The sequence below is a fragment of the Acipenser ruthenus genome, chromosome 2, assembly GCF_902713425.1.
Source record: "Acipenser ruthenus chromosome 2, fAciRut3.2 maternal haplotype, whole genome shotgun sequence".
NCBI classification, from domain to species: domain Eukaryota; kingdom Metazoa; phylum Chordata; class Actinopteri; order Acipenseriformes; family Acipenseridae; genus Acipenser; species Acipenser ruthenus.
The window spans coordinates 66,911,419-66,937,603 of NC_081190.1; the positions used below are offsets into that span (position 1 = coordinate 66,911,419).

Sequence of the window (26,185 nt, forward strand, 5' to 3'; positions counted from 1 at the left end):
CCCCTCATTAATATACACATTTCTGAGTGGCCCTTAAAAGTTTGGGGCAGTGAAGATGCCCTAAGCTGAAACAGTAAAGAAAAAGCTTTTAAAAAAAAAAAATGTTTGGGACTGAGAATCATATACGTAATATTGGCCAGTAAGAATAAAATGATATGTTTAATTGTATTTAAAAAAAATCAGATATTATCAGTAAAATCCCCTTCCCATATATATATATAAAATTACACCTTTAGCGAAAAGAGTAAAACATATCAGCAGTGGCGATATTTGTATTGTAACCTTAGAAGTTACAAATATGTTCTATAATGTACATGTAAAAGCTGTGCACAATATCTACTGATTATGGTACTTACTATTAGATCATTTTACACTGAATTGCATTTTTGACACTGCTTCTATTTCATGTTTTAGATACATTATTTTTCCTGTGGTGTTTAACCCCTTAACCTGCAGCCATATCACAGATGTCTGCTCAGAACCAGACAACAAATAAAGATGTATCTAGCACTGCAATGTTTATTCAAATGAATATTTTACACATTTTGCATTCACATGATAAGCTTTTTTCTTTTGCCTCTCTCCGCATGGGATAGTAGCCACAAATTCAAACATATACTGTTCAATTGTTTTAATCTCTGGAATTAACCCAATTAATATTAACCACTAGGTGCCAGCAATTAAACTTGCAGAGGATTGCTCTTGATTTATAAATGATCAGAATATTGGATTTATACAACAAAACATTCAATACAATGCTCATGCAGTGCCAAACAGGTTTTGTCCAGATTGATGGGGGTATGCACTATTCCCTGTAGTTTTAAAAGGAACAGAGTGTGCAGTATATGAAAAAATTGAGTTTTGGGAAAAAGACCATTTCAGAATATGTTCTTGATTTTAAGAACCCCCCATGGGCCACAAGCCACAGGCAGATTTCATCTCAGCGTACATTAAAGTGTACATTCAAGGGAATGCAATCAAATACAGGTCTGTTGTTTAAGTATTGACTCAACTTATTCTTAAAAGCATTTACAGATTTCCATATTTTAATCTACTGAGGCAGACGATTCCATTGTGTGCAAAGTAATTACTGACAACATATATAGTGTATTATTCCAGAATAGGAAAAAGCTGTAGATGGTGATGACCTTAAATTATAAGTGCTCTCCTGGCAAGTGAAGCTCTTAGAAAGCTCACTTGGCAGATGTCCATTTATAAATGTAATGAGAAGAGAAGCTGATGCAAGTTTCTCTTTTCCTCTAAGAGAAGCAAATTAAGTTTAGAACATTGTGCTCTGGTGTGTAACAGTTTTGCATTTTATGTCTTCAATTACTGTACATGACATATCTTCGGTTACAATATGACATTGTTTTATAGTGAGCATGTTATAGGATATGAAATTACATTAAACTGTTTCTACAAATATTTGGTTTCAAACTGATAATGCTGTTACATTGTGCTATGTACAGTATAAGGCTAAGGGTAGTTAGCTAGTTGTCTTGGAAAAAGCAAATAACTGTGTCAAATCTAACACCTAACAGTTAAATAATTGTATTACAAGAGATTTTGACAATATACAGGTAGTTTAAATAAAGTACAGCAGTGCTTATTTTGTGAAATAAAATAATTTGTACAAAACAATTTGCAATATGGTAACTGTTAAGTTTTATACAGAGATCCTTAGCATTATCGATGTAACACTACTAACAGTAACCATTTTAAAAAGAAAATCTATTTGTATAGCTGAAATAATCTCATATACATTACACGGTACAGTAACCACATTTCAAATGAATAATGTCCCATGTTTGTTCCTACATTCTGCCACACACACTTCATTAAAAAACAGTCTGCTGTGACTATTCACTTTGCTTACATTTTTGTAGTTGTGGTTCTATAGCGCATTTATCATTAGTTTCCCATGGTTTCCCATGTTTATTAATATGTTTACCATACCTTGCTGGTCTTATCAACACTTGCCTATGTTTGGTTTCACAATGCTTTTATATAAAGCACTTTATAAAGGATAATTTGGGAATCTCTTGCCCTTGGAAACTTGATCTTTCACATCTGCCTTGAATGTTGGCATTTTATTTTTTGTGCAACTGTGATAACATTGCATGTTATTTTTTTATTATTTACAATTGAGTTATATTTCAGTTGAAAGTTGAGAAGTAAAGAAAATGTATCTGGTGGTGGTGGCCATGTATTTGATGATGGGTATGAATTTTACCTTCGTAATTAATTAACTTGACGTACAGGTTAGGGTTAAGGTTAACATGATCACTTTTTACTAATTTACTGGGAGGCTTTAATAATGTACTGTATGTAGTAATAAATATGTGTAGTAGAAGTCGTAGTGGATCATATACAGATTATCTTCCTTCTACCAAATACTTTTTTTTAAAAGTATCGCTCTCCATAACTTAAGACTTAGTGTGCTCCATCCAGAAGAATTTTGCATTCTGGTTATTGTAGTTTCACCATCCTGAGGGGGGGAAAGTCGACATTATTCCCTAATAATGTAATCCACCACCAGGATATCTGTACCCAGAGTGCATGAGTAGCTAGCTAACTATGCAAACTTCGCCAGAGCCTCTTACTTCACAGAATCCTGAAGAACTACATATCCCATCATGTTGCGCAGTTGGGCGATTCATTGTGTGTCTCTCGGCCCCCTACCCCCCCTCGGAGGCTGGTTTAAGGAAAGCCTGGCTTCAGTGAGCGAATAAACCGTTCGGGCTGTCAATCGTCGACCAACTGGGAGAAAAAAAGAGACTGAAAACTGTGAGGAAGGTCGGGAGAAATCGAAAATTCCAGGTGAAATCCAACTACACAAGGCAAGCAGTGAACTGAAAACAACTACCGCAAGTAGAAAGGTCTTGGAAGAGTGGGTTTTATTATTATTCTGAGAGAAGACACAAACAACCTGCACCCTGGATTTTAAACTTGGCGAGTTTGATTGCTTGCAGTTTGTTTGGAAAGAGAAAACAGTAACAAGTAATTCCTGGAGAAAGACGATCCCCAAGAGAGAAAGAACCAAAAACACACCGAACTGCTCACGCAAGAAAAGTGAAAAATGAAGTTTACAATCGGCTCTAGCGTTGGCAAAAGTGATTGTATCGACTTTGCGTGAAATTAATTATTATTCCATTTTGGAGTGAAACTACTGCGCTGGAAAGGAGGAGTGTCGGTATCTCTGTCTGTAGCCTACCATCGCAGTCCAGATAGAGACAAATTATATTCTGTGTACTTCAATGTCGATAGACACTTGACGTAAATTTACTGGTTTGCAGCTATATATATATATATATATATATATATATATATATATATATATATATTTGCTTTTTGTTGAACACAAACAAAAAACGAGTCCACTCAAAGAAAAAACAGCGAGAACATGAGCGGAGGAGATGTCATGTATTCGGGCTGGTTGAGAAAGTCTCCGCCTGAGAAAAAGTTGAGACGTTACGTAAGTAAAAACTATCTGGAGGTCTAACATACATATTCTTTTTTTTGGAGTGCAAACTTCTAATATTTGCTTCTAAGCGAAAACTAAAGATTTAGTTTGTCAGGTTATTGCGAAGTCAGCTGGAATCCTGGCTAAACATACTTACCCTTCTTTGTGGTGTTTGTCTTTTACTCTTTGTGCCTGTTGTCATAAATGTTGCTCCCAACGTAACAACGAGTTTATTTTTGTATTGTGACATTTAGTTGCATTGTTAATGCTGTATAATCACAACCGATGTACTGTTTACAAATAAACAGACTGTAGTTGTTTTCTATGTAGGAATGTGCGTTTTAAACACGGCGTAAATCATTCCGACGTATAACAGTGCTGCTGCCATATCTCGGCTGTTCAACAAGGCAACGAATACATTTCAGTTAAAGGTGGACAACAAAGTCGATCCTATACATGTTTGTATTTTTTAAAATATGTTTTAAATAAATTAGTGAGTGGAAGAGTTACTAATGTGGTAAATGTGCAGTCCTTGAGACGTTTCTTAAGAGGTTGAACTGTACTGTAGTTAAGGAGAAATGCATTACGATGCTGTACTGTATTTTTGTTTTCAATTTTACAACCGGTGTGTGTTTGTTTGGGAAACCATGAAGGCTTAAGTTTTAACTATATAAGCACCGAACACAGGCACATACAGGGACAAATTAAGAACTTGAATTAAAGCACATTAAGGCTACCCGCCTTTGAATTAACGGTAAGACTCAATGAGGTGAGGAGTATCACAAATCTCGCCTGGAAATGTCAGCGTGCAGAAAACAGCGTTTTAAACCCAAATATGTTGTATATCTTTGTTTTTAAATAGGCGCCCCACTTTTAGAAAGTCTCCATCGCCGTGGCTCACAGGTGTCCCAGTTGTGAAAAGCATCATACCCGCTACAGTAATCCAAATCACAGAAACCGGCCACATATGCCAGGACACATGTTTTGCCATCCATAGATGCACCAGAGTACCATTTCCCTCAGTCAGTCGCTCAGGTGGTAATATAGCAAAAGAGCTTGCTTTCAGGTGTGCATACTGAGCTAGCCTTAGGGTGCACACAAACACTTTTTTTCTCCCTTTGAATTGTATTGCACAGTACCTTTGCAATAATACCTTTTGAAGATAAAATAAGGTATAACATATTTATTTTAAAATATTACTTGAAATTTGTTAAAGAGAACTGATAATTATTTACTGTGCTAATACCGTTTGTTTTATACAATAGGCTTTAATTTATTTTATCAATTTTTAAAGAATACCATATGCATTTAACATCTGGTGGCTTAGCCAAAGGGGTGTATAGCCATTTGATTTTGATTGCTGAAATGGAATGTTGTTATAGGAGCTCTTTTCATTGCACTAGTGTGTAAGCTGCAGTTGAAAGCAAGCTTGTCAGTAGTTAAGTTTCATTGCAGTGATTCACTTCCCTTATTGGTACACTTGACTCTTCTTGAAATATTAAAAACAACTTAGTGTGCAGGAATATACTCTCTTGAAAACCATTTTTTATTTTTACCACTTCCTCAATACTGATCTTGTTACACAAGATTTAAAACTAAAGCAAAATTAAGCCTATTCCAAAACATATTGTAAAGTAATAATTTACCTTTACTGTGTTTTGAAAATGATGAAGTTCCGCTTTTAATTTTAAGAACCTGATAAATTCCAAGACTTTATTTCCTGTTTAGTTTGTACCTGGCTACAGGAAGTGAAATGTTAGCACTGTAATACATTAGCTTGTTAAGAAAATAACTCATGCGATGTGCTTATGTATTATAAGTTATGATCCATAATATCTGATGGATTCCCTAGCCTGTCTGTTCTTTAATCTAGATGACTGTAGATTTAGTTTATAATTGTGATGAAGAACTCCAGTTTGGTACAGAATGGGTACAGTATTTGATATGCAGTTATGCAGCAATGCATATGGCAGTAGTACTATATCCACTTTATAAGCATACAAGTACTTTTCATTTCAGATCAGCCCCCCTAAACATTTCCCTAATCAGACCTTCACAAGCCACCCATAGTATAATTCATCTGATTTGGTCTCCAGTGCACATAGTGTTGCAGTGCTCCCGTGAGTCTGCACAGTGCTCCCTCACCACTGTATTTGGGGAAGGGGGGAGGGGGGGCAGTTTGGCTCATGGATAGCAAAAGGAATTACGACCCAATACCGGTTTGAACTCAACACATTACGATGTGATCTTTGTGCGTTGGCTCCAAAAAAAGAAAGGTAGAAGCAGTACATGCACTGAAAGGGAGAATCTCAGTTGGGGTACAATGAGTAAACAGAGCAATTGCAAGCATATTTCAACAGGATTATGCGTTTATATTATTGATTATTAACTCATCTGAAAGTGTTTTTTTTTAATTCATTTTTAAATTTTTATTCCCCAGCTGAGATTTGTCAGTGCATATTCTGCTACATAAAGGCATTTGTTTTGAACATACTGTATCATCAGGAGGCACGCACAGTTTATAATGCAGCAGTATTTGAAAAATGTAGCCAAGTGAAATTTTCCACTCCTGAATTTTCCCCACGTAAACCTGTGTAACATTCTCACAGCTGACTGCTGCTGCCTCCTGTGTATGTAATATTGTTGATTTGTGGTAGTTTTTATATTTCTTCTTTCATATTAAGTGATGAATTGCACCCCAACACTGAACTGTCTCCAGTTCCATTTTATTTTGCTGCACACTTCTTTCTAATCTGATCTGTAGAACAGAGGCAGCAATGGGAAGTAATGAGATTAGTGCAAAGGTCACTTTAAGGAAAAGGTTGTTCTAATGAATAACTGTGAGCATGCCCCAAATAATACACCGTACAGCCTTATAAGTTATAACTTATAATTGGTTGGCTGCTGCCTTTAAAGGCAGTACTGCTGTTGAAATTCAGTTGTTCAGGCTGGACGTAGTCCAGTTAACGCAAAATGTTTTTGTCTCAGTTTTTCAGAGTTATTGGGTAATATTTCATTTTGCAAGAGAAATCTGTGTGATACTATCTTCTATCACTCTATGTACTCACTTCCTATAACTGCACTAGATGCACCTTAAGTACCAGGCCCCATTTGCTGAATGCCTACAGTTACAGGAGTGTTTGTAAAGAAAATGTTAGGTTACTTACATTAACCGTGGTTTCCTGAAAGAGTATCCCTCTCCGTGGGAGGTGGGGTCTACGAGACGAATGGCTCACTTGCAGAGCAAGGCGGCCACTTCCTTCTGAAGTACCGAGGCCTGGAGAGGGTCTGTCACAAAGTATGTTTCTCCGAGAGACATCCTCCCTCTCCTACGTGTTGAGACGAGTTATATATATATATATATACACACACACACGCTAGAGCTTCTGACTTTCGTTGTTTTCTTCCGACTTTTTCCCTCTCCTTTACGAATTAATTTCACAATTAACAGTTTCTCTGTTTTAATTCAGAAACCAAAACACATTAAACAGTGCTCAAAGTCATTTTAAAAGGGAGTTACAGTTAAACACGACGAAAACATGGATGTTGGTGAGTAAATGACTCCTGAGATGAATGTTATGTTAATTTAAGGTAGGGCTAAGGAAAGGTGACGTGCATGTGACGAATCATTACTATTTTGCTAGTTTGCATACACTTGCGTCGTGTTTTGTATCATTTACAGCAGTTATGACAACGCGTATGAAGAAGATGCCAGCGCCCAGAGTGAAAGGAAAGTTTGCTTTCAGATGTTTTTTAAACTTCATTCCGTTTAGAAAAACATCCTCGATCACACATGTACTATCGGAGGAAGTTGAATTGATCACAGTCCTGACATCTGTAGGAAGGTCATTCCACCACTGCGGGGCGAGGGTGGAGAAGGAGCGGGCTCTGGAGGCAGGGGAGCGTAGAGGAGGTAGAGCCAGTCTTCTAGTGCAGGAGGAACAGAGAGGTTGAGTGGGGGTGTAGAGAGAGATGAGGGTCTGGAGGTAGCTGGGTGCAGTCTGGTCAAGGCATCTGTAGGCTAGTACAAGATAGTTGTATTCACTGAAGATAATGCAACTCTAAGTGGCTATGCAGAGTCATGTAAAGTTAAAATATGACAGCAAAAAGTGAAATGCATCTCTGCAGCCGCGGCACACTGGAAAGGACGGCTGCTTTCACTAGCAGAAGCTGGGCCACGTAATTCATAAATTGTAACCTACAGCACATTTAAAACAAATGAGAGATCAAATTATTTCCATGTGAATAGGCCATAATGTTAATGTAGTCTTCAAACCTTGTTTTTGTTTTCTCCTTTGGACAGTGGGGTTGATTTTTTTTATTTATTTATTTTTTCTTAATTTACCGCTATGTTCACACTGGATATTTGTCAGATTTTACACAAAACAAGAATATGAAAATTGGAGAGTGCTATGTAAGTATTTTAACTCAATAATGAACGATAATCATTGTTAGAATTCTCACGATAATCGATGTCAGCATCAGGGTTCGATTTACAACCCTAATATATCTCATTCATTATACAGTGCCTATAGAAAGTTTACACCCCCTTTCAAAATGTTCACCTTTTTTTACCTTATAGTCTGGAATTAAAATGCATGAAAATAGTTTTTTTTTCATTTATCTACACATCCTACCCCACAACTTCCAAGTGAAAAAATATTTTAGAAATTTGTAGAAAATTAATAAAAAAAAAAAAAAAAAAAAAAACTGAAATAGCTTGGTTGGATAAGTGTCCACCCCCCTTGTAATAGCAATCCTAAATTAGCTCAGGTGTAACCAATCGCCTTCAAAATTACAAACCAAGTTAAGTGGCCTCCACCTGTGTTAAATTGTAGTGATTCACATGATTTCAGGATAAATTCAGCAGTTCCTGTAGGTTAACTTTCAAAAGAACTCCGGGACAAAGTTGTTGAAAGGCACAGATCAGGGGATGGGTATAAAAAATATCAAAGGCCTTGAATATCCCTTGGAGCACTGTCAAGACGATTATTAAGAAGTGGAAGGTGTATGGCACCACCAAGACACTGCCTAGATCAGGCCGTCCCTCCAAACCTGATGACCGAGCAAGAAGGAGACTGACCAGAGTGGCTACCAAGAGGCCAATGGCAACTTTGCAAGAGCTACAGGCTTTTATGGCCAAGACTGGTCAAAGTGTGCATGTGACAACAATATCCCAAGCACTCTACAAATCTGGCCTGTATGGTAAGGTGGCAAGAAGGAAGCCATTACTTTAGAAAGCCACCTTGAATCCCATTTGAAGTATGCAAAATAACACTCAGGAGATTCTGTAGCCATGTGGCAAAAAGTTTTGTGGTCTGACGAAACTAAAATGGAACTTTTTGGCCTAAATACAAAGCGTTATGTTTGGCGCAAACCCAACACAGCGCATCACCCAAAGAACACCATCCCTACTGTGAAGCATGGTGGTGGCAGCATCATGTTATGGGGATGTTTCTCATCGGCAGGGACTGGGGCACTTGTCAGGATAGAAGGGAAAATGAATGGAGCAAAGTACAGAGAAGTCCTTTAGGAAAACCTGCTGCCCTCTGCAAGAAAGCTGAAACTGGGACGGAAGTTCACCTTTCAGCATGACAACCACCCAAAGCACACAGCCAAAGCTACACTGGAGTGGCTAAGGAACAAAAAGGTAAATGTCCTTGAGGGGCCCAGTCAGAGCCCCGACCTAAATCCAATCGAAAATTTGTTGCATGACTTGAAGATTGCTGTCCATCAACACTCCCCAAGGAACTTGACAGAGCTTGAACAGTTTTGTAAAGAAGAATGGTCAAATATTGCCAAATCTTGGTGTGCAAAGTTGGTGGAGACCTATCCTAACAGACTCACAGCTGTAATTGCTGCCAAAGGTGCTTCCACCAAGTATTAACTCAGGGAGGTGGAGACTTATCCAATTATGATCTTTCAGTTTTGTATTTAATATATAATTTTTTTCAATAAAAACTTTTTTTTCCCCTTAATAGTGTGGAGTATGGTTTGTAGATAAGTGGAAAAAAATCCTCATTTAAATGCATGAAACTCTGAGGCACTGACACAACAAAATGTGAAAAAAGTTCAAGGGAGTATATATAGTCTCTCAATAAATCCTTCTCAACATTATTATTGGTCCCTCTCTGTTTGTTTATGCAGGATATGCAAATCTCTCAAATACCTTTTGCTGTCGAATTGTTTGATTGCAGCTTGATTTAGTTGGAACTACAGTACACACACTTCGGTACAAGGAAGCAGCACCCCCTGTTCATCATTAGCATTGTCATCGATTTTGCTGCATATTCAATCCAAACTGAAGTATTAAATACAGACAAATAACCAAAAGACCTTCACCAGAAGAACAGGGGACAAGTGATATTAGCAGTGCTAGTAAGGTTAGATGGTGGATGTTAAAACCTTGGTTAGCACTCCTTTTCCAAGCCTGTTACTGCTTTTGCATTACTTTAAATCTTGTACTGTATTAGCTGTATAAAAGGTTCTCAAGGTTGCCAAGAAGTTACTGGATACTTTGATAGCAGTCCCACGATTTCCCTAATTTAAGGCATTAACATTTGTTTTCTTAAAAGTGTAATAGTTGAGTTACATTTCCAGTTAGTAAAAGAGCAATACAGAATTCCAGTAATGAAGTAGTCTTTTTTTTGAGGGGGGGGGGGGGGGGAATCTGCTGTAGCAAGTTCCAGTAGACGTCTAGAAGCATTATTCAGCAGTGGTATCAGTGACGTGTGTTCACTTGAGCCAGATGACAAATAGCAGCTGCCTTTTGCACATGTGGCAGCCTGATTGGCTCCAGACTAGTAGATCACAGAACAGGGACGTTTACTACTCTGTGCAAATTTTTTTTTTTTGGGGGGTTCGGGGGGGGGGGGGGGGGGGGGGTGCTGTTGATGTTGATTTGGCTTGGGTCAAGGGCAATATTGTTGAGTACTTCCAAGCTGTGACATGTAATGGCAGTCTTTCAGACGCTAAAATGTTGACTCCGTGTTTGTTTTATCTACTTTACAGTACATGCAGCGTGATTGTAACGTGATTCACGCAAGCTCACGCCACCACCACTCTGTCTTCACTCTGTCTTCACTCTGTCTTCACACTGTCTTCACTCTGTCTTCACTCTGTCTTCACTCTGTCTTCACACTGTCTTCACTCTGTCTTCACTCTGTCTTCACACTGTCTTCACTCTGTCTTCACACTGTCTTCACTCTGTCTTCACTCTGTCTTCACTCTGTCTTCACACTGTCTTCACTCTGTCTTCACTCTGTCTTCACACTGTCTTCACTCTGTCTTCACACTGTCTTCACTCTGTCTTCACTCTGTCTTCACACTGTCTTCACACTGTCTTCACTCTGTCTTCACTCTGTCTTCACACTGTCTTCACTCTGTCTTCACTCTGTCTTCACTCTACTCTCCTGCACATTTCACCTTACTTTCACACCAGAGCCGTATATAGAGAGAGTTTGGCCAACTTTCAGCACAGGCGCCATGTTGTTGCCAAACCGGAGTGGGCGTGCACTCTCCGCAATGTAAATCTATGAGGAAATCTGTGGTACGGAAATGTTTTATTTGTTGTAATAAGTTATTAAAATCACATAGACAAATTGTGCTTGGGTTAATTTTATTAAATAAAACCATTGCTAAATTGATTTTGTTCCTTACCGCTAGACAGCATCACAGTGTTTAAAGAATAAAAAAACAAAACCATTTTTCAGTATTTATTTTCTATTGTGTTTTTTATCAATATTTTAAAGTTTCTTTTTATCTTGTATTAGTGGATAATACATAATGTCTCGATCAAATTATTATAATGATCAGCTGTTCACTTTCTGTTGCCGATCTGACGAGTGAACAGCTGATCGGTGTTATTATTTGATCGGGGGAGTCGGTACAAATAAATCCTAGTCAGTGCAGATTAGGACATATTACTTTCAATTTAAGGGCAACTTCAAAACCCTGTCCCGTCTCAAAGCGTCCGATAAGTAGTGGAGCCAGTTGGAAAGTCTAGATGAGATGAGGCGACCTGGCAAGAAAATTGATTAACCCCATATTTTGTATATAAAAAAAAATCCACGGCCCTCCCTCTTTCCCACTGAGATGAGTATTAACATCAGATTAATGTAACTTGAAAGCAGGTAATGTGTGCATTCATTTGACATTTTTATTTCTTATTGCATGCATTTTTTCAAAGTACTTTTTATGTCCTATAAAGTCAAAAGGACATAAACAAAACTTAATTAAAAAAGAGTTCAGTTATATTGTTGTTGTTATTCTTATTATCATTTTAACTTTGTTTTCTTTTTTTCTTGCATATATACTAAACTGTTAGAAAAATGAATACATCATCAACACATAACTTGCATGTTTTGAATCACTGTTGTTTATTTGTGTTAATAAGTAAATACATTTTTATTTGTCTTTACTAGCCTGTAGACATTATAATAGTACTCGGGTACTGCTATTGTTTACAGTTTAGCTGATTGCTGCAGCAGAACAATCCAATGAGTTAAAAGGGTTTTGCAGTAAAAGAAATAGGTTTTAAAGTTGTATCGTTTTCATTATGCTTTTGTTTTCTCACACTAATTTAACAGATGGTTCTCTTAATTGGGATGCATACATGGCTCAACAACTACTAATTAAGTTTTAAAATAAAGTTCAAGCCCTATTTAATACAATACAACTCAAGCTTACTGTCACTGCTGGATGCTGTCTGCTGCACTTGCGTCGAATTGCATTTAGGCCGACAATATGAACGTTCACCAGCTCCTACTCATTGTTCTTTTCTTTGCTGGCTTCTCCGGCGAGAGTCGGACATCTCTTTTCCGAGGAGAACGATGCTTTGGGGCTGGCTTATGCTGGAAGGTTGTGGGCATGGCGCTCGGCTTTAATTTCTTTGCCTTATCTGAGCGATTTTGTTCATACTGGTCTTTCTCTAAATGTTCCTGTAATTTTAAATACAGTAAAAATTAAGACAAACAAATGTAATGAACTCAGTGCTGTACAAGCATTTAGCTCACAGTGCCCCTCTCAATGCACAACGACACTCGATCTCAACGCGTCCTTCACTCAAGCTTCACTCTACTTTCATGGACCATTCCTACAGTGTCCACTTGGCGCTCACTCTATAGTAACACAAGAATCCTGCGTGAATCGCGTTACAATCACACTGCATGTACTGTAGTTTGCACAGCCTAGAGGAACAGTACTGTTGGTGTGATGTACTCTCTGCAGAGCTGTGATAACTTTATTTTTACTCCCCTTCTTCAAACTGTGTTTTCTTGACACTGTATTTGAAACCTTTGTTTAACACTCTGCTTTGCAGAGCTTTTCATGCAGCTACTTTGATATAAACTAAGATGAGTGAAGGTTGTATAGCTGATCTGCAGTAATAATGCTCTACATCATTGCCTCTGCTAGACTTCCAAGGAGTCAGTATTTAAGTAAATTGTATGGTTTTTGTTACTTACTGCAGGATACCTGCCTTGATCTGTGCTCAAAGTCAGACTGTTTGCAGAAAGATTTCATTTTTACGAAGAACCGTTAATTCATTTTGCAAAGATGAGGCTACAAGAAGAAAACAAAGGTAATAAAATCAGCTGTGTAAAGAGGTGTGCAGCTTGGATTCTGCTGCTGAAATTCCAGTTGACACCTGTCAAGTTTATATATATAAAAAATAATAAAAAATTACTGCTTCCATAACCTTGTTTGCAGGTTAATCTTGTGAAAAAAGGCATGTGGAATTGTTCAGCCCCCAAAATGGGAAATGCATTTCCAGTTAATAATTTAGTGACCATTACGAATTAAAAAGGATATTAAAATTTAACATCTGTTCTCCAGCAAAGATTTTTTTTTTGTTCTGATTAATGACTTCTTGTCACAAAGACGGCTGCAGTGGGTGACGTCAGACCAGAAACAGGAAGTAACACACAGAAACTTGGGGTTTTGATGAAGCTGAGCGCGTGATCGCGCTCAGCATTTAATAATTAAACAGAACAGAAAATAAAAGGTTTGAACACAAAACAGGACACGGCACTTGAGCCAAAATAAACAGACAAACAAAACGAACTATACAGACAAAACACGGTGAGCAGATTTAACTACTTATTACTTTTACAATTATTACCTCCGTCTTCTATCCCGTTCTCCACTCACCGAACACACCACCAGTGAGTGAAAACATGCTGCTTTTATGCAGTTGTACCGCGACTCGATTGCAAGTCAATCATTCAATTGGAATCTCGGTACAACTGCACGTGAATTAAGTGTACTCCCGTGACCACACATTACATTTTAACCAGCATGTGAAGTGATTTGTGCCATCCTTGTGCCTAAATAGAAATCTACATTTTTAAATCACTCGTGTTACACAGACCCATTTATATCCCATTTACCAATGACTATACACCAACATTAACACGCAACATATAACAGAAAATACACACAGGGGCGGGCACTTCGTCACAACTCTGCACTTTATTATTATTATTATCATCATCAGTGGCGACGCGTAGGGGAGGGCACGCCTGGTCACATGCCCCCCCAGATTTCTGCCAGGCAGTGGTTTATCCACTGTGTTAGGATCGTTCACACTGAAACGTGTAAGAAATAAAGAAATTGCATTATTGTTAGATTTTTCACTTTCCATTATAGTCTATGCGGGGCGGACGTGGCATGGGCGGCACTGATTTTTCTTTTCGCTTACGGAGCGAACTTTTTATTTACCGCGTTGCTGTCAACCAATGAAAATACATAAGCAAGCTGCACCACACACAGATGCATGTAACATATAGGCTATGACTGTATATGCTATGTAGCCTAACTACTACACACATAGATGGGGTAGAGGACATCTACTATGTCATGAGTAGCCTATGTATTTACATAGAATGCACTCGCCTAACGACATATCTTACTGCCAGCTGACCTCTCCAGCGGCCAGCCTACTTAATAAGATTATCATTTTTCACGGATTGTGCAGCCAGCTTCATCAAGGGACGGTAACCAAGTCCATCCAGGTCTTGGAGATGGAGTGGTAAATGTACAACCTATTATTAAATGAATAACTAAAGAAATAAATCAGAATGAAAACAGTTCTGGATGCTGCTGAGAGAGAAACGGCAAAGTTTGGTTACCTATTCGTTTTCATTCTGATTATTTGTTTAGGCTACAGCGTGTCCGGCAGCTCAATAAAGCCTGCTAGGCTAGCGAATGTCAGTGCAGTGCGATACCATAAAAAGAGTGGCTGGATTTGCTGTCAATCAACCCAAGTTTTTCTTTGGATCAGCTGTTGCTCTTTTTTTTTTTTTTTTTTTAAAGGCGCTGTAGTTATACAATGTAGTTAATGCAACTGTGTTCACAAGTCCCTCCTCCCCCGAACCTTCAGACGATTAGGTACCATCGGCAGTCCTGTCAGTCAAACGGTAATTAAATTAGTCAGGATTTGTGAAATTAAATAAAATGTTTTGCTTTGCTTTGAACACCAAATGTCAGTTAACAAAAATGAACAACCATAAGTACGAATTAAATTATGTATTATATTAAAAGTTCAGGTCCTTTTGCTTTGTATTTCCTTTTTTGTTTTTAATCGGAAGTGTTCTAAACTGAATTTTTTTTTTGCACAACAGTGTATTTGGATCTTCTGTTAAAAATAAAAAAAAAGATTGTTCTACGTTTTGGAGTTTTTCTACAACAAAAAAGCTAAACCACCAACGCCAGAGACATCAACAGAAACCAAACCTGACTCTTCTGTAGTTCAGAATGTTATTAACAGCACAAGAGTGTGACGATACTTCCATTTCAAACGCTCAGGTTAGTGCAGGTGCAGCTGTCTGTCGATAAGAGACCCTTGTCTGTAAAGTGTTGTTTGCAGCTCTTTTGTTTGTGACAATCTGGCGTAGAACTGTTTGTGATGAAAGATCTGGTAATGTTAGAAAGCTAGCTTAATGTTTACATAAAAATGGTTAAAATCATTTGGTTGCCTGGGCATTGTTTCAGAGTATGCACATGCTGCCTGACCTGTCAGATTAATGGACTAAGTCAGTCATACATTTATAAATGATTTGATTAAACATGTTCAGTTAGAATATTATTATTATTATGAACTGCTAGTTATTCCTCAGCCTCTTCATCATTTTCTGCTCTCCTATTAAATATTTATAGTAACTATCCAAAAACAAACAAGCTGAGCATGAAAGGACCCTCAGAACAAGTACAGTTCAGTTTTTATTGATGTTGCAAGAGGAAATACAAATTACTGTAGGCAGCACTCCAGGTTTTAGGTCTGGGAGTAATTTACCCTCTAATTTGAACACAGAGAGTAAAATGTATTTTCAGGGGGTAAAATGCAACATTAACCTCGAAGTCATGAGTAATCTCGATTTAAATACTGTACAATCTCTAATGGTAATGGGGCAGGCATTAAAAAAGAGCCTTCCATTTTAACTGCAATATTATTATTTATTTATTTATTTTTTAAATTTAGTCGTTGCCAATTAGTTTTTTTTATTATTTTCTCCCCAATTTGAAATGCCCAATTATTTTATTATGCTCAGCTCACTGCTACCACCCCTGCGCTGACTCGGGAGGGGCGAAGACGAACACGAACACATGCTGTCCTCCGAAACGTGTGCCGTCAGCCGCCCGCTTCTTTACACACTGTGAACTCACTGTGCAGCCGCCTCAGAGCTACAGCGTCGGAGGACAACGCAGCTCTGGGCAGCTTACAGGCAAGCCCGCAGGCGCCCGGCCAGACTACAGGGGTCGCTGGTGCGCGGTGAGCCGAGTACACCCTGGCCGACCTAACCCTCCCTCCCCCCGGGCGACGCTTGGCCCCTGGAAGCTTCCGTCCACGGTCGGCTGTGGAATAGCCTGGACTCGAACTTGCGACATCCAGGCTATAGAGCGCATCCTGCACTTTAGCGAGTGCTTTTACTGGAACTGCAATGTTATTTTGACCTACTGTACAACCATGTGTGTTCTACAGGGTTCTTAATTGGCACATCTTTCTCGAGGTATCGCAAATTAATTACATTACTTTATATTTTACATTAAATTCTTAAACTCAGTGAACATGTTACAACTTCAATATAAAGCCATTCAGAGAAATAAAATAAGGAAATGCATTAATCTAGATGTTTAATGTTTAGTTTGTTTAATATAGGCACCTTTTTTTTTTTTTTTAGCGGTTGCCTCTGACGATGGTTCCAGTTGGATTTGTAGCTGGACTGGGGTATTTACGCTTCAACCTGTGTAGCTTCAAAATGTTCTTATTTTTACTGTGATTGGCTGCAAAGACAACAGGTCTAGCCAGATATTGGATAATGTTTGTTGGTTGTTTTTTCTTGTGTACAGTTTCCTAGTAACTGAAGACATTGTATTCTGGGAGTTGTAGTTGTTGGTGGACTTTTTAGGAGAGGCACACAAGCTGTACAGCAAAATTGCTATGCATATTTTTATGCATTCAGTTTAGATTTAGTGCGTATTTTTTAATGCATAAATACAGCAGGTACATAGCTCATCTGGACTGCTGACTGTAGGTCATCTCATTTGTAAATATTAAACAGGTGAATTCAACTTTAACCGTTTACTTTTCACTGGTTTACTTGGCTTTACAACCAGTGATTTTAATATAGAATTGCATGGTTTAAAACCTGACCTAGGGCAAAAAAAGAGAGATATTACAAAAAGTGTGAGGTATCGCTTCCCCGAAAGTCATGCATTTCATACAATTCAGTGAATCGTTGTCTAAGCTGGGATTCCAACCCAGATCTGGTCTTGAGCTGCAACCACTACGCCTCTTCCAGATAGCTTCTTGTATTTCCCTCACTGGTGACTTGGAAAAATCTTGTTGCAAAAACCTAGTAAAGAGCCGATTGTCTTGACGTTTTTAAAATGTAATTTATTGTGCCAAATTGATTCTGTAAAATAACATTCGGAAAAGCTAACTTGAATTGACACACAGCATAATTTAGTAAGCAAACTGCCATGGGAGGGAAAAGAAGGCTCCCAGTGTTGGCACAGTTTAAAAGGGTGTTTCAGGAAAATGAACAGAAAACAGAAGAGATTCCTGTTGGCAGTATTGTTCAAACATACAGTGGCTATGTAAATACCCCCAAAGGCTTTGGCACAGCTGCTGTACGTGATTCACTGCCTTTTCTTTTCTTTTGAATTTTTCTTCTGATCCTGGTAATATTGATAAAGGAATTAAGTACAGTGATCCAGTTTTGATATGTACTGTTTTAACGTTACTTCCTGTACATTTTTATAGCAATCTGGTCACAGTCTGCTTGTTCTAAAGCACATGCCCCTTTATACAGTGTTTACACGTGTAATAATAGTGTGTGTGTATAGATATAGATAAATTGCTCAGATTGTAGACACTTCTTATTGTTTACACTGAATACTGTAGGTCTGTGACTTGATTTAAGTTTTAGATACATAAGTATATGGCTTTATTTTGTAGATTTGCTCATTTTGTAAATGTTTAATTCTCATGACAGTATATTTTGCACTCTTACAAGTTAGATCCAAAGTAGATGTTGCAGCCTGTTTCATATTGCACTTGAAGTTAAACAGGCATTACTAGAAATTTAAAACTTTTCACCTCAAGACCGTGATATTGCTCCTTTTTTATACGGCAATGACCAGTTCAGCTACAAAGTATGAATATATTATTCAGGGCAATGAAATCTCCCCAGCTGTGCACTGTAGACCACAGTGTGTAGGATTTACAGACTATGAGGACAGGTATGTCCAGGATGTCCTATCTTCTGATTTAACGGTGGAGATTTTTAAAATAATTTTGGTGTTCCTCACATGGCTCGGGAGACCCAAAGATTCAGTGGCCGTACTCCGATCCCACGACCCAAGCGAGCTGCTTTTTCACCCAGGAACTCAAGCGGATGTCAGCGAGCTACCGACCTCTGGTGGACAAAGGCCAGCCCTGCAGTTGTCCGCTCTGGCAGGAGGAGAAACAGTCACTGACGGTTTTACCTCCCTAACCCATGTCAGAGCCATTTCTTAAGAGGCAATATGTAACTTGAACAACAATGAACTTCCTGGAAAAACAAAATTATGATACAGCAATTCCTGCTATGTCCAACAAACCAGGGATTGGCAGTACATCAAAAACTGTGGGGTTTGCAAATACAACTTGTGCTCTCAGGGTGAGGAAATTTGGCAAGGTTTGAAGAAACCACCTGTTTTGTTTGAATACGTTTTACTGTTGCAAATGAGAGGAGGACCTACTATCTTTACTCTTTTGTTTGTTTGCTTGTTTTACAAAATCTGAAGGCTAATTTGTGAAAAAAATCTTGTTTTATATTGAACTTTCAACTGTACTTTGGGTTGTATTGTTGCTTAGATATGTCTGGCAAAAGCACATACTCACCAGGCTGTTGTTGTTGTTGTTGTTGTTATTATTATTATTATTATTATTATTATTATTATTTATTTCTTAGCAGACGCCCTTATCCAGGGCGACTTACAATCGAAAGCAAATACATTTCAAGTATCACAGTACAAGTAATAATACAATTAAGAGCAAGATAAATACAATGACGTTGGTTCAAGCAATTACAAGTGTGACAAAATACAATTCAATGATACAGCAGATAAGTGTCAGTGATAGTTACATCAGGATATGATTAAATACAAAATACTACAGATTAAACACTTGGCAGATTACAGTACTCTGACGTACAGGATTAAATGCAGTGAAATAGGGGGCAGATAAGAGCAAGTATAGCGCATTTAAGGAAGGGTGATAAGTGTCCCAGGTGAAAAACAGAAGAGGTGAGTCTTGAGGAGGCTCCGGAATGTGGTCAGAGACTAGGCAGTCCTGACATCTGTAGGAAGGTCATTCCACCACTGCGGGGCGAGGGTGGAAAAGGAGCGGGCTCTGGAGGCAGGGGAGCGTAGAGGAGGTAGAGCCAGTCTTCTAGTGCAGGTGGAGCGGAGAGGTCGAGTGGGAGTGTAGGGAGAGATGAGGTTTTGGAGGTAGCTGGGTGCAGTCTGGTCAAGGCATCTGTAGGCTAGTACAAGAGTCTTGAACTGGATGTGAGCGGTGATCGGGAGCCAGTGGAGTGAGCGGAGCAGTGGAGCTGCATGGGAGAAGCGAGGCAGAGAAAACACCAGGCGGGCAGCGGAGTTCTGGATGAGCTGGAGCGGACGGGTGGCAGACGCAGGGAGGCCAGCCAGGAGGGAGTTGCAGTAGTCTAGGCGGGAGAGTACCAGGGCCTGGACCAGGAGCTGGGTGGCGTAGTTGGTGAGGAAGGGTCAGATTCTTCGTATGTTGCTCAGGAAGAATCGGCAAGTGAGTGCCAGAGTGGAGATGTGCTGGGAATAAGATGCAGGGGTCCAGGGTGACTCCGAGGTTCTTAGCGGAGGAAGAGGGAGAGAGTGTGGTAGATTCCAGAGGAACAGATATAGAGAGATCAGAGGAGGGGGCGGAGGAGGAGGGAAAGAAAAGGAGGTCAGATTTAGAGAGGTTGAGTTTGAGATGATGCGAGTGCATCCAGGAGGAGATAGCAGACAGACAGGTAGAGATATGGGAGGGGATGGTGGAGTCAGAGGTGGGGAAGGAGAGGAAAATCTGAGCATCATCAGCATAGAAATGGTATGAGAAACCATAGGATGCGATGAGGGGGCCCAGGGAGAGGGTGTAGAGAGAGAACAGGAGAGGACCCAAGACTGACCCTTGGGGGACTCCTGTTGAGAGAGGGCGAGTTGTGGAGGTTGCTCCACGCCAGGCTGTTATTGTAGGCCAGTGAATATTCCAAATAAATCAAACTAAGACTAACACTTTATGCTCCAATCTAAATAGCTAACCTGTAACGTCCCATGCAGTTGTACTGTCTGTGGAAGGTGTTTTAACTTGATAACAAAACAAAGCCGCTCTGCGTCAATTTACTATTCCCAGCATGGAATAGTCGGATCAGCACTGAGCCTGGTTGTGAAGATGGAATAATTTATGGTTTCTTTACAGTATAGAGATGTCTGTCAATAAAGTGAAGAACACACTTTGTTTTGTTAAACCAAAGTTGATGCAGAATTGAATCCTTTTTGAAAATTAACCCAGAGTTAATAAAACACTGAATGGGCAGAAAACCTGTTCCTAACAGAATTTGAACCACTTGACTGATCTTGAATCAGACTAAATATAAAAGCACAAAGAGCTTGACATACAGACCTTCTGAATTGGCTGAATTGACAAATAGCATTCTACTGCTGCAAAAGTATGAAGCAGCCTTTAGTAAAACCCAGCCTTCAGCTAAAATAATTCATGAATTCAATATTTAGTTTAAAAATGCTGAATAATAAAAAAAAGCCTACCATACAAGTCATGAGCACTTTTCCCAAAGTGAGGTAGTCAGACAGCAGCTGTTGGCTACATGAGTTCCCTTTTTGTGGCTATTTATAGACTCTCTTGTCATATGTTTCAAGTTATGTGCAATTATGTTTCCTAAAAATTATGAAAGCGCTACAGTACATCTTGTATAACTAAACTGCGACTAACAGACCACATTTTTTAGAGAGAAATAACCAGTTCTGTTTTTTTACTGGATTAAAAAGGGAAAAGATTTTGATGCATGTTCATTTTCAGTTTGTAAACTGTCAATACCTCCGGCTTGTCAGCGTAAGGGGCTGTATTCACATAGATGTGGCCCCTTTGTACTGCCAAACTCCTCCCCATGATCGGCACAGCGCCGTGCTCTATCCAATCGGCACGCACAACACAGCTGATCACAATAGAGTTGTTCGGCAGTTTTCTAGCTATGCCCTTCCATCAAGCTGGCCAACTTCCAGTTCCGTCCTACCATCGAGTCAGCTCATCCCTGTGAAGGCGTACCACGACCCTTACTTAGCGCCCCTTCCTGGTCGGGAGGTAGACTTGCAGCTTAGATTCATTCTCTCCTGTTTACACTTCTTTTGGCACTGTGTGAGTAGATGCAAATATTTTTTCACATGTACTAAAAATGTAAAAATACATTTTAAAAATAGAAACACTGTGTTATCAAGTACAGTAGAGGCATTCATTGCAGACTCCACAGACAATTTTCTGTAACAGCCCCCGGGGATTCTAAGTTCACAATCCTAAGTGTATATTCCCTTCCCTGCGTCTTGGCTCATCCCTTCCTGCAGGAATTTCACATAAGTCTCTGTGTGTTTTTGTTGCAAATTACAGCGTGGACTGGAATGGCAGTGTTTCCCATTGCCTGAGCTGCAGTAGAATTTCCTGTGTACCACTAATGTTTAACAGCTGGCTTTCCAGTGATTGCCGCATTACATTTACAGTGCTTCCTCATCATAAGGCTGCAGTTATAAGGTGGCACTGTCATGGCTTCCATTGGTCCAATGTTGTTTTGCTAGCACTTGCGTTCTTGATATAAGACAGAACACGTCGCACGCCTGAGGGACGTTTGGAATTCCGCAACCAACCTATGCCGTGTTACTTCATTGAATGCTTGAAACATGTTTTATGTTGGAAGTTTTTTTTTGTTGTTTTTGTTGTTGTTTACCCTGGAAACAGCCCTTTTCTTATTTTTATGTTTATTTGATTTTATGTTTATTAAGAGGAGATTCACTTTAAATGCATAAACATAAATAAGAACATAAGAAAGTTTACAAACGAGAGGCCATTCGGCCCATCTTGCTTGTTTGGTTGTTTAGTAGCTTGTTGATCCTAGAATCTCATCAAGCAGCTTCTTGAAGGATCCCGGGGTGTCGGCTTCAACAACATTACTGGGGAGTTGGTTCCAGATTCCCACGATTCTCTGTGTAAAAAAGTGCTTCCTATTTTCTGTTCTGAATGCCCCTTTATCTAATCTCCACTTGTGACCCCTGGTCCTTGTTTCTTTTTTCAGGTCGAAAAAGTCCCTTGGGTCGACATTGTCAATACTTTTTTAGAATTTTGAATGCATTGTTGGAATACTTGTTTCAGTACTTATTGGCACAAGTTAATAGGAAGTGATGCAGAATGTGACATATGTTTAGAACTGTGCATGTGCACCAGTAAAAAAAGAGAGAAAAGCACTATCTATTGCTGTATTCTTGCACTTTTGGGTCATACAAAGTAATTCATGATCGCACATATCCTGAGCTCATTACGGGTGGGTCTGAAACTTCTAACTGTATGATGGATATTAACTTTTTAGATTTCAAATATGCATATTGGGAAAAGTCGGACCTTTAGATTCAGTTGCAATTAATACAAACATTGTAGAAATGGTTTGGTATTACTTTAAATCAATTGACCACAAACTTGGGCCACTTTTGCTTCAAGTTCATGAAGAAATTAATATGTTTTTATATGTCAATGTTGAATTATAGTGATGCATATGTTCTTAGAAATACTCTACTTGAAGTTGATATTTTCTCAGTTTCTACTCCAGTATATTCCTTTAGTGTTTATGAGAGAGGCCAGTGTTGCAGACAAGCTGTGAAATGCCGTAGATGCCCTGTGTAATTTCTCAGGTTACTGCGAGACAGCTACTGTAAGTCTTGTTTTGGTAACTCCAACCTCTGTCTGCTCTTAGCTCTCACCCCTTGCGAGTTACTAATACTACTACAAATACCACTGGCGCTGCTTCTCTGTGCTGCCCTTTTTCATTGAATTAGGATTGAGTGAACCGTTGATGTCATCAGCCTGGACTGGAGCCAAAGAACTGAGTTCAAGAGAAAGCTCTGCTCTTCACTCCAGATGGGTTTCTGTGTGGCAGGCTATCATCGTGGCAAGCTAGTGGTAGTGAAGAAGTCTAAGGCTGTGACCACAGCTACAACCTACGCTCCCAGGAGAAGTCCTCTTTAATAACAAGGACTGTTTACAGCACATCTGCTGCTGCCTCCTCCTCCTCCTCCTCCTCCTCCTCCTCTGCTGATTTTGTAAGACTCTGTTCATGCACTTGCTATCTTTTTGCTTGACTCACTGGACCAATTCCAGTTGATGGTCAGACAGCCTGCTGCTCTTTGTTCGGGTAAACGCTGTGTCTTCAAGTCGGGGACCTTTTCATACAGCTTTTGGCATTCAGGTCAGTGATTTTTTTTTTTTTTTTTTGTTTTGTTTGTAAATTTTTGTCATGGTTTCAGCTTTACAACAGGCAGCAATTACATCATCTGATCTGATAAACGATTTTGTTGTTCACAGTTCTCTCTTATTAACCTTGCTGCTGTCTTGTGAGTAAGGGTAGATGTTCTACATTTTGTAATACAGTAGATGAATAGAGATCTGCCCCCCCTCCCCACCCCCCCACACATTAAAGGAATTCTAACAAAAGGGTTACTTGGCCTTTGCAATAGTAGCCAGACAGTACATTAGTGTATAGCTCTGCTGGAGGCTGTGTTATTCAGAAACAATCGGATGAACAATAGGCTTCAAACAGTCTGTATGATAACAGATCCAATGCCAACACTGTCCTACTGTATAGTTACCAATTAGTCACCAACGGGGCTAAGCATGGTACATAAATACAAGTTTGCAGTCATCTTCAAATTATTATCAATTAGTCTTTATCATGCTGAAACTTTCCCGCAGCAACACTAAAACAGATTGAGAAGGAAAGCAAGAAAAGGACATAACAAATCATTCCAGTGACTCCGAGACCCACCACTGTTGTGTTTCTCATGCGCTTTGTCTTTATGAACACAGAGGTTTCTTTCAGTTCAATCTAGAGCTCAGACATTTCTAAAGACTTCTAAAGTTAGACATCAGTGCAGTACACAGTACTGAAACTGGTTGTAATAAATTAGTTTCCTGCATGGGCGAACCCCAGAAAAGAAACAAACAAAATATCAATAAATACTTCTTTTAAAAGGTCTATGAAAAAAGTTTGGCCTGAAACTGAACAAAACCGGAACATCTAATGACAGTGTGCCCTCATGGTCTAGATCAGTGCTGCCCAAACACAGTCCTGGAGAGCCCCTATCCAGTAAGTTTTGTAGGTCACCCTAAATCACTAATTTCTAAAGACTGGGAACACATGGAAGTTATTGATCAATTAAGCAAATAACGTGTTCAATTAAGGGAATTCTGGTCATTGGGCCAGTTTACATGCTGGGAAAATGTCATGACTTACTTGTTTACTGTCATGACTTATTTAAAGAGGTACGGTCTGGATTGCAATTTTAGTTAGTTTTGGTTTATGTTTAGTTTACGTTTGAATACAAATGTAATACATTATACAAAAATCAAATACAACATGAAGTTTCAAAGCAGGAATTGTTAAATTAAACAAACCAAAACTATCTAAAATTATAATTCAGCTGTACCACCTTAAATAAGTCATGACAGTAGACAAATAAGTCATGACATTTTCCCAGCATGTAATCCAGGCCATTGAGGGCTGAAAAGGGTAGTTCATTTTTTGTACCAAATGATCTCTAAATTATCTCTCAATTACTTCATTTAGCAAATCACCTGCTTAATTGATCACAATGAAATTGGTCCAGGTGTTAAGAAATTGATGATTAAAGGTTACCTATAAAACCTGCTGGATAGGGGCTCTCCAGGACCGGGTTTGGGCAGCACTGGTCTAGATAAAAGGGCACACAGAATCCCGACAGGGCATGGAAAGGGTAAATGTCTCCAGTGGTAAAGTCAAACGAGCCGTACTGTGGATTGGAAGTGAGGGTGGAGGAGATGACAGATTGGTGTCAGTGTGCTAGGTGCATACATGCTGTACTGTAATTGTATTAATACTTGTACTGTGATTTTTTAAATGTATTTTTTGTTTACGACTAAGTCGCCCTGGGTAAGAGAGTCTGCTAAGAAATAAATAATAATAATAATAATAATAATAATAATAATAATAATGGGCTAGGTTATCAAAGCTATTTTTTCCGATATTGTTAATTTTAGTGGATTGTTTTCTGTAAGGACTGCAAAAAAAAAAAAAAAAAATTGCTATTCTAAAATAACAACAAAATTCACTACTTGGAAGCCATTCAATTAAATGTTTTATTTTGTGTGTGTGTGTGTGTGTGTTTGTTTTTCCCCCTTTCTGAGAAAAACTAGGATTTGGAGCTTAAAGAATCATGTCCAATTTAATAACAGTTGTTAGACCTAAGCTTAAGAGGTTAAGTCCTTTATTGTGTATTTTTAGCATTTTGAGATGTATTTAAGTTGCTCAACCCTGTCTTTGTATCTTAAATGAATACTTCTTATTAAAACTATTGCACTGGTCAGACAGCACAATAGAGATCGGAGATTTTATCAAGCTTTAATATAATACACATCAAAAATAAGAAGGTCACCTACACAATGAGGAGTGAAACAGTTTGTATAACTTTGTAGTAATGTATTTTTAAAAGCCTTGGAAGTACAGTATGTCTTTACAGCAGTAAAGGCCTGCATTGACATTACACTGAAAGCACAGTAGAGAGTCGACTATACTGTAATGGAAGGGATGTCTGGGGAGCAAATATAACAAAGCCAGTCTTTGGTGAACCTTTATTTAACAGTCTTCCTGAAGCTCCAATAGCATGACCTTTTGTTTTCATCACTGGAATGCTGTGTGTTTTTAGCTTGCATTCTAAAGACGTTTGGGGAGAAGGGGTCCACTAACTCTTTAGTTTCCCAGCACACAGGTGGATAAGCACTGTGTTTCTCCTCACTTTGGTTACTTAGTAAATCTGCAAACCTTTAGGGTTTCAACCACAATAGAGGCGCTCTATTCAATTGCCACTGGATAATTCTTGTGTGTAAGGAAGATTTTATAATGTTTCACTTTA

General features: G+C 38.9%; 1 protein-coding gene across 3 annotated transcripts in view; it reads left to right on the forward strand.

Moving 5' to 3' along the window:
* The first annotated feature begins 2,602 nt into the window (after window positions 1-2,602).
* Window positions 2,603-26,185, forward strand: part of LOC117408987 (GRB2-associated-binding protein 1-like) — an 87,129-nt gene continuing 63,546 nt past the window's right edge. The window contains exon 1 of one of the 3 annotated variants that reach the window (XM_034014477.3): window positions 2,603-3,475. In XM_034014477.3, the coding sequence (XP_033870368.1) occupies window positions 3,404-3,475 (72 nt within the window). In that variant the 5' untranslated portion in view covers window positions 2,603-3,403. Of the gene's footprint in view, window positions 3,476-23,108; window positions 23,488-26,185 lie in introns of those variants that run through there. The other 2 variants (XM_034014478.3, XM_034014479.3) reach the window with 2 other exon arrangements.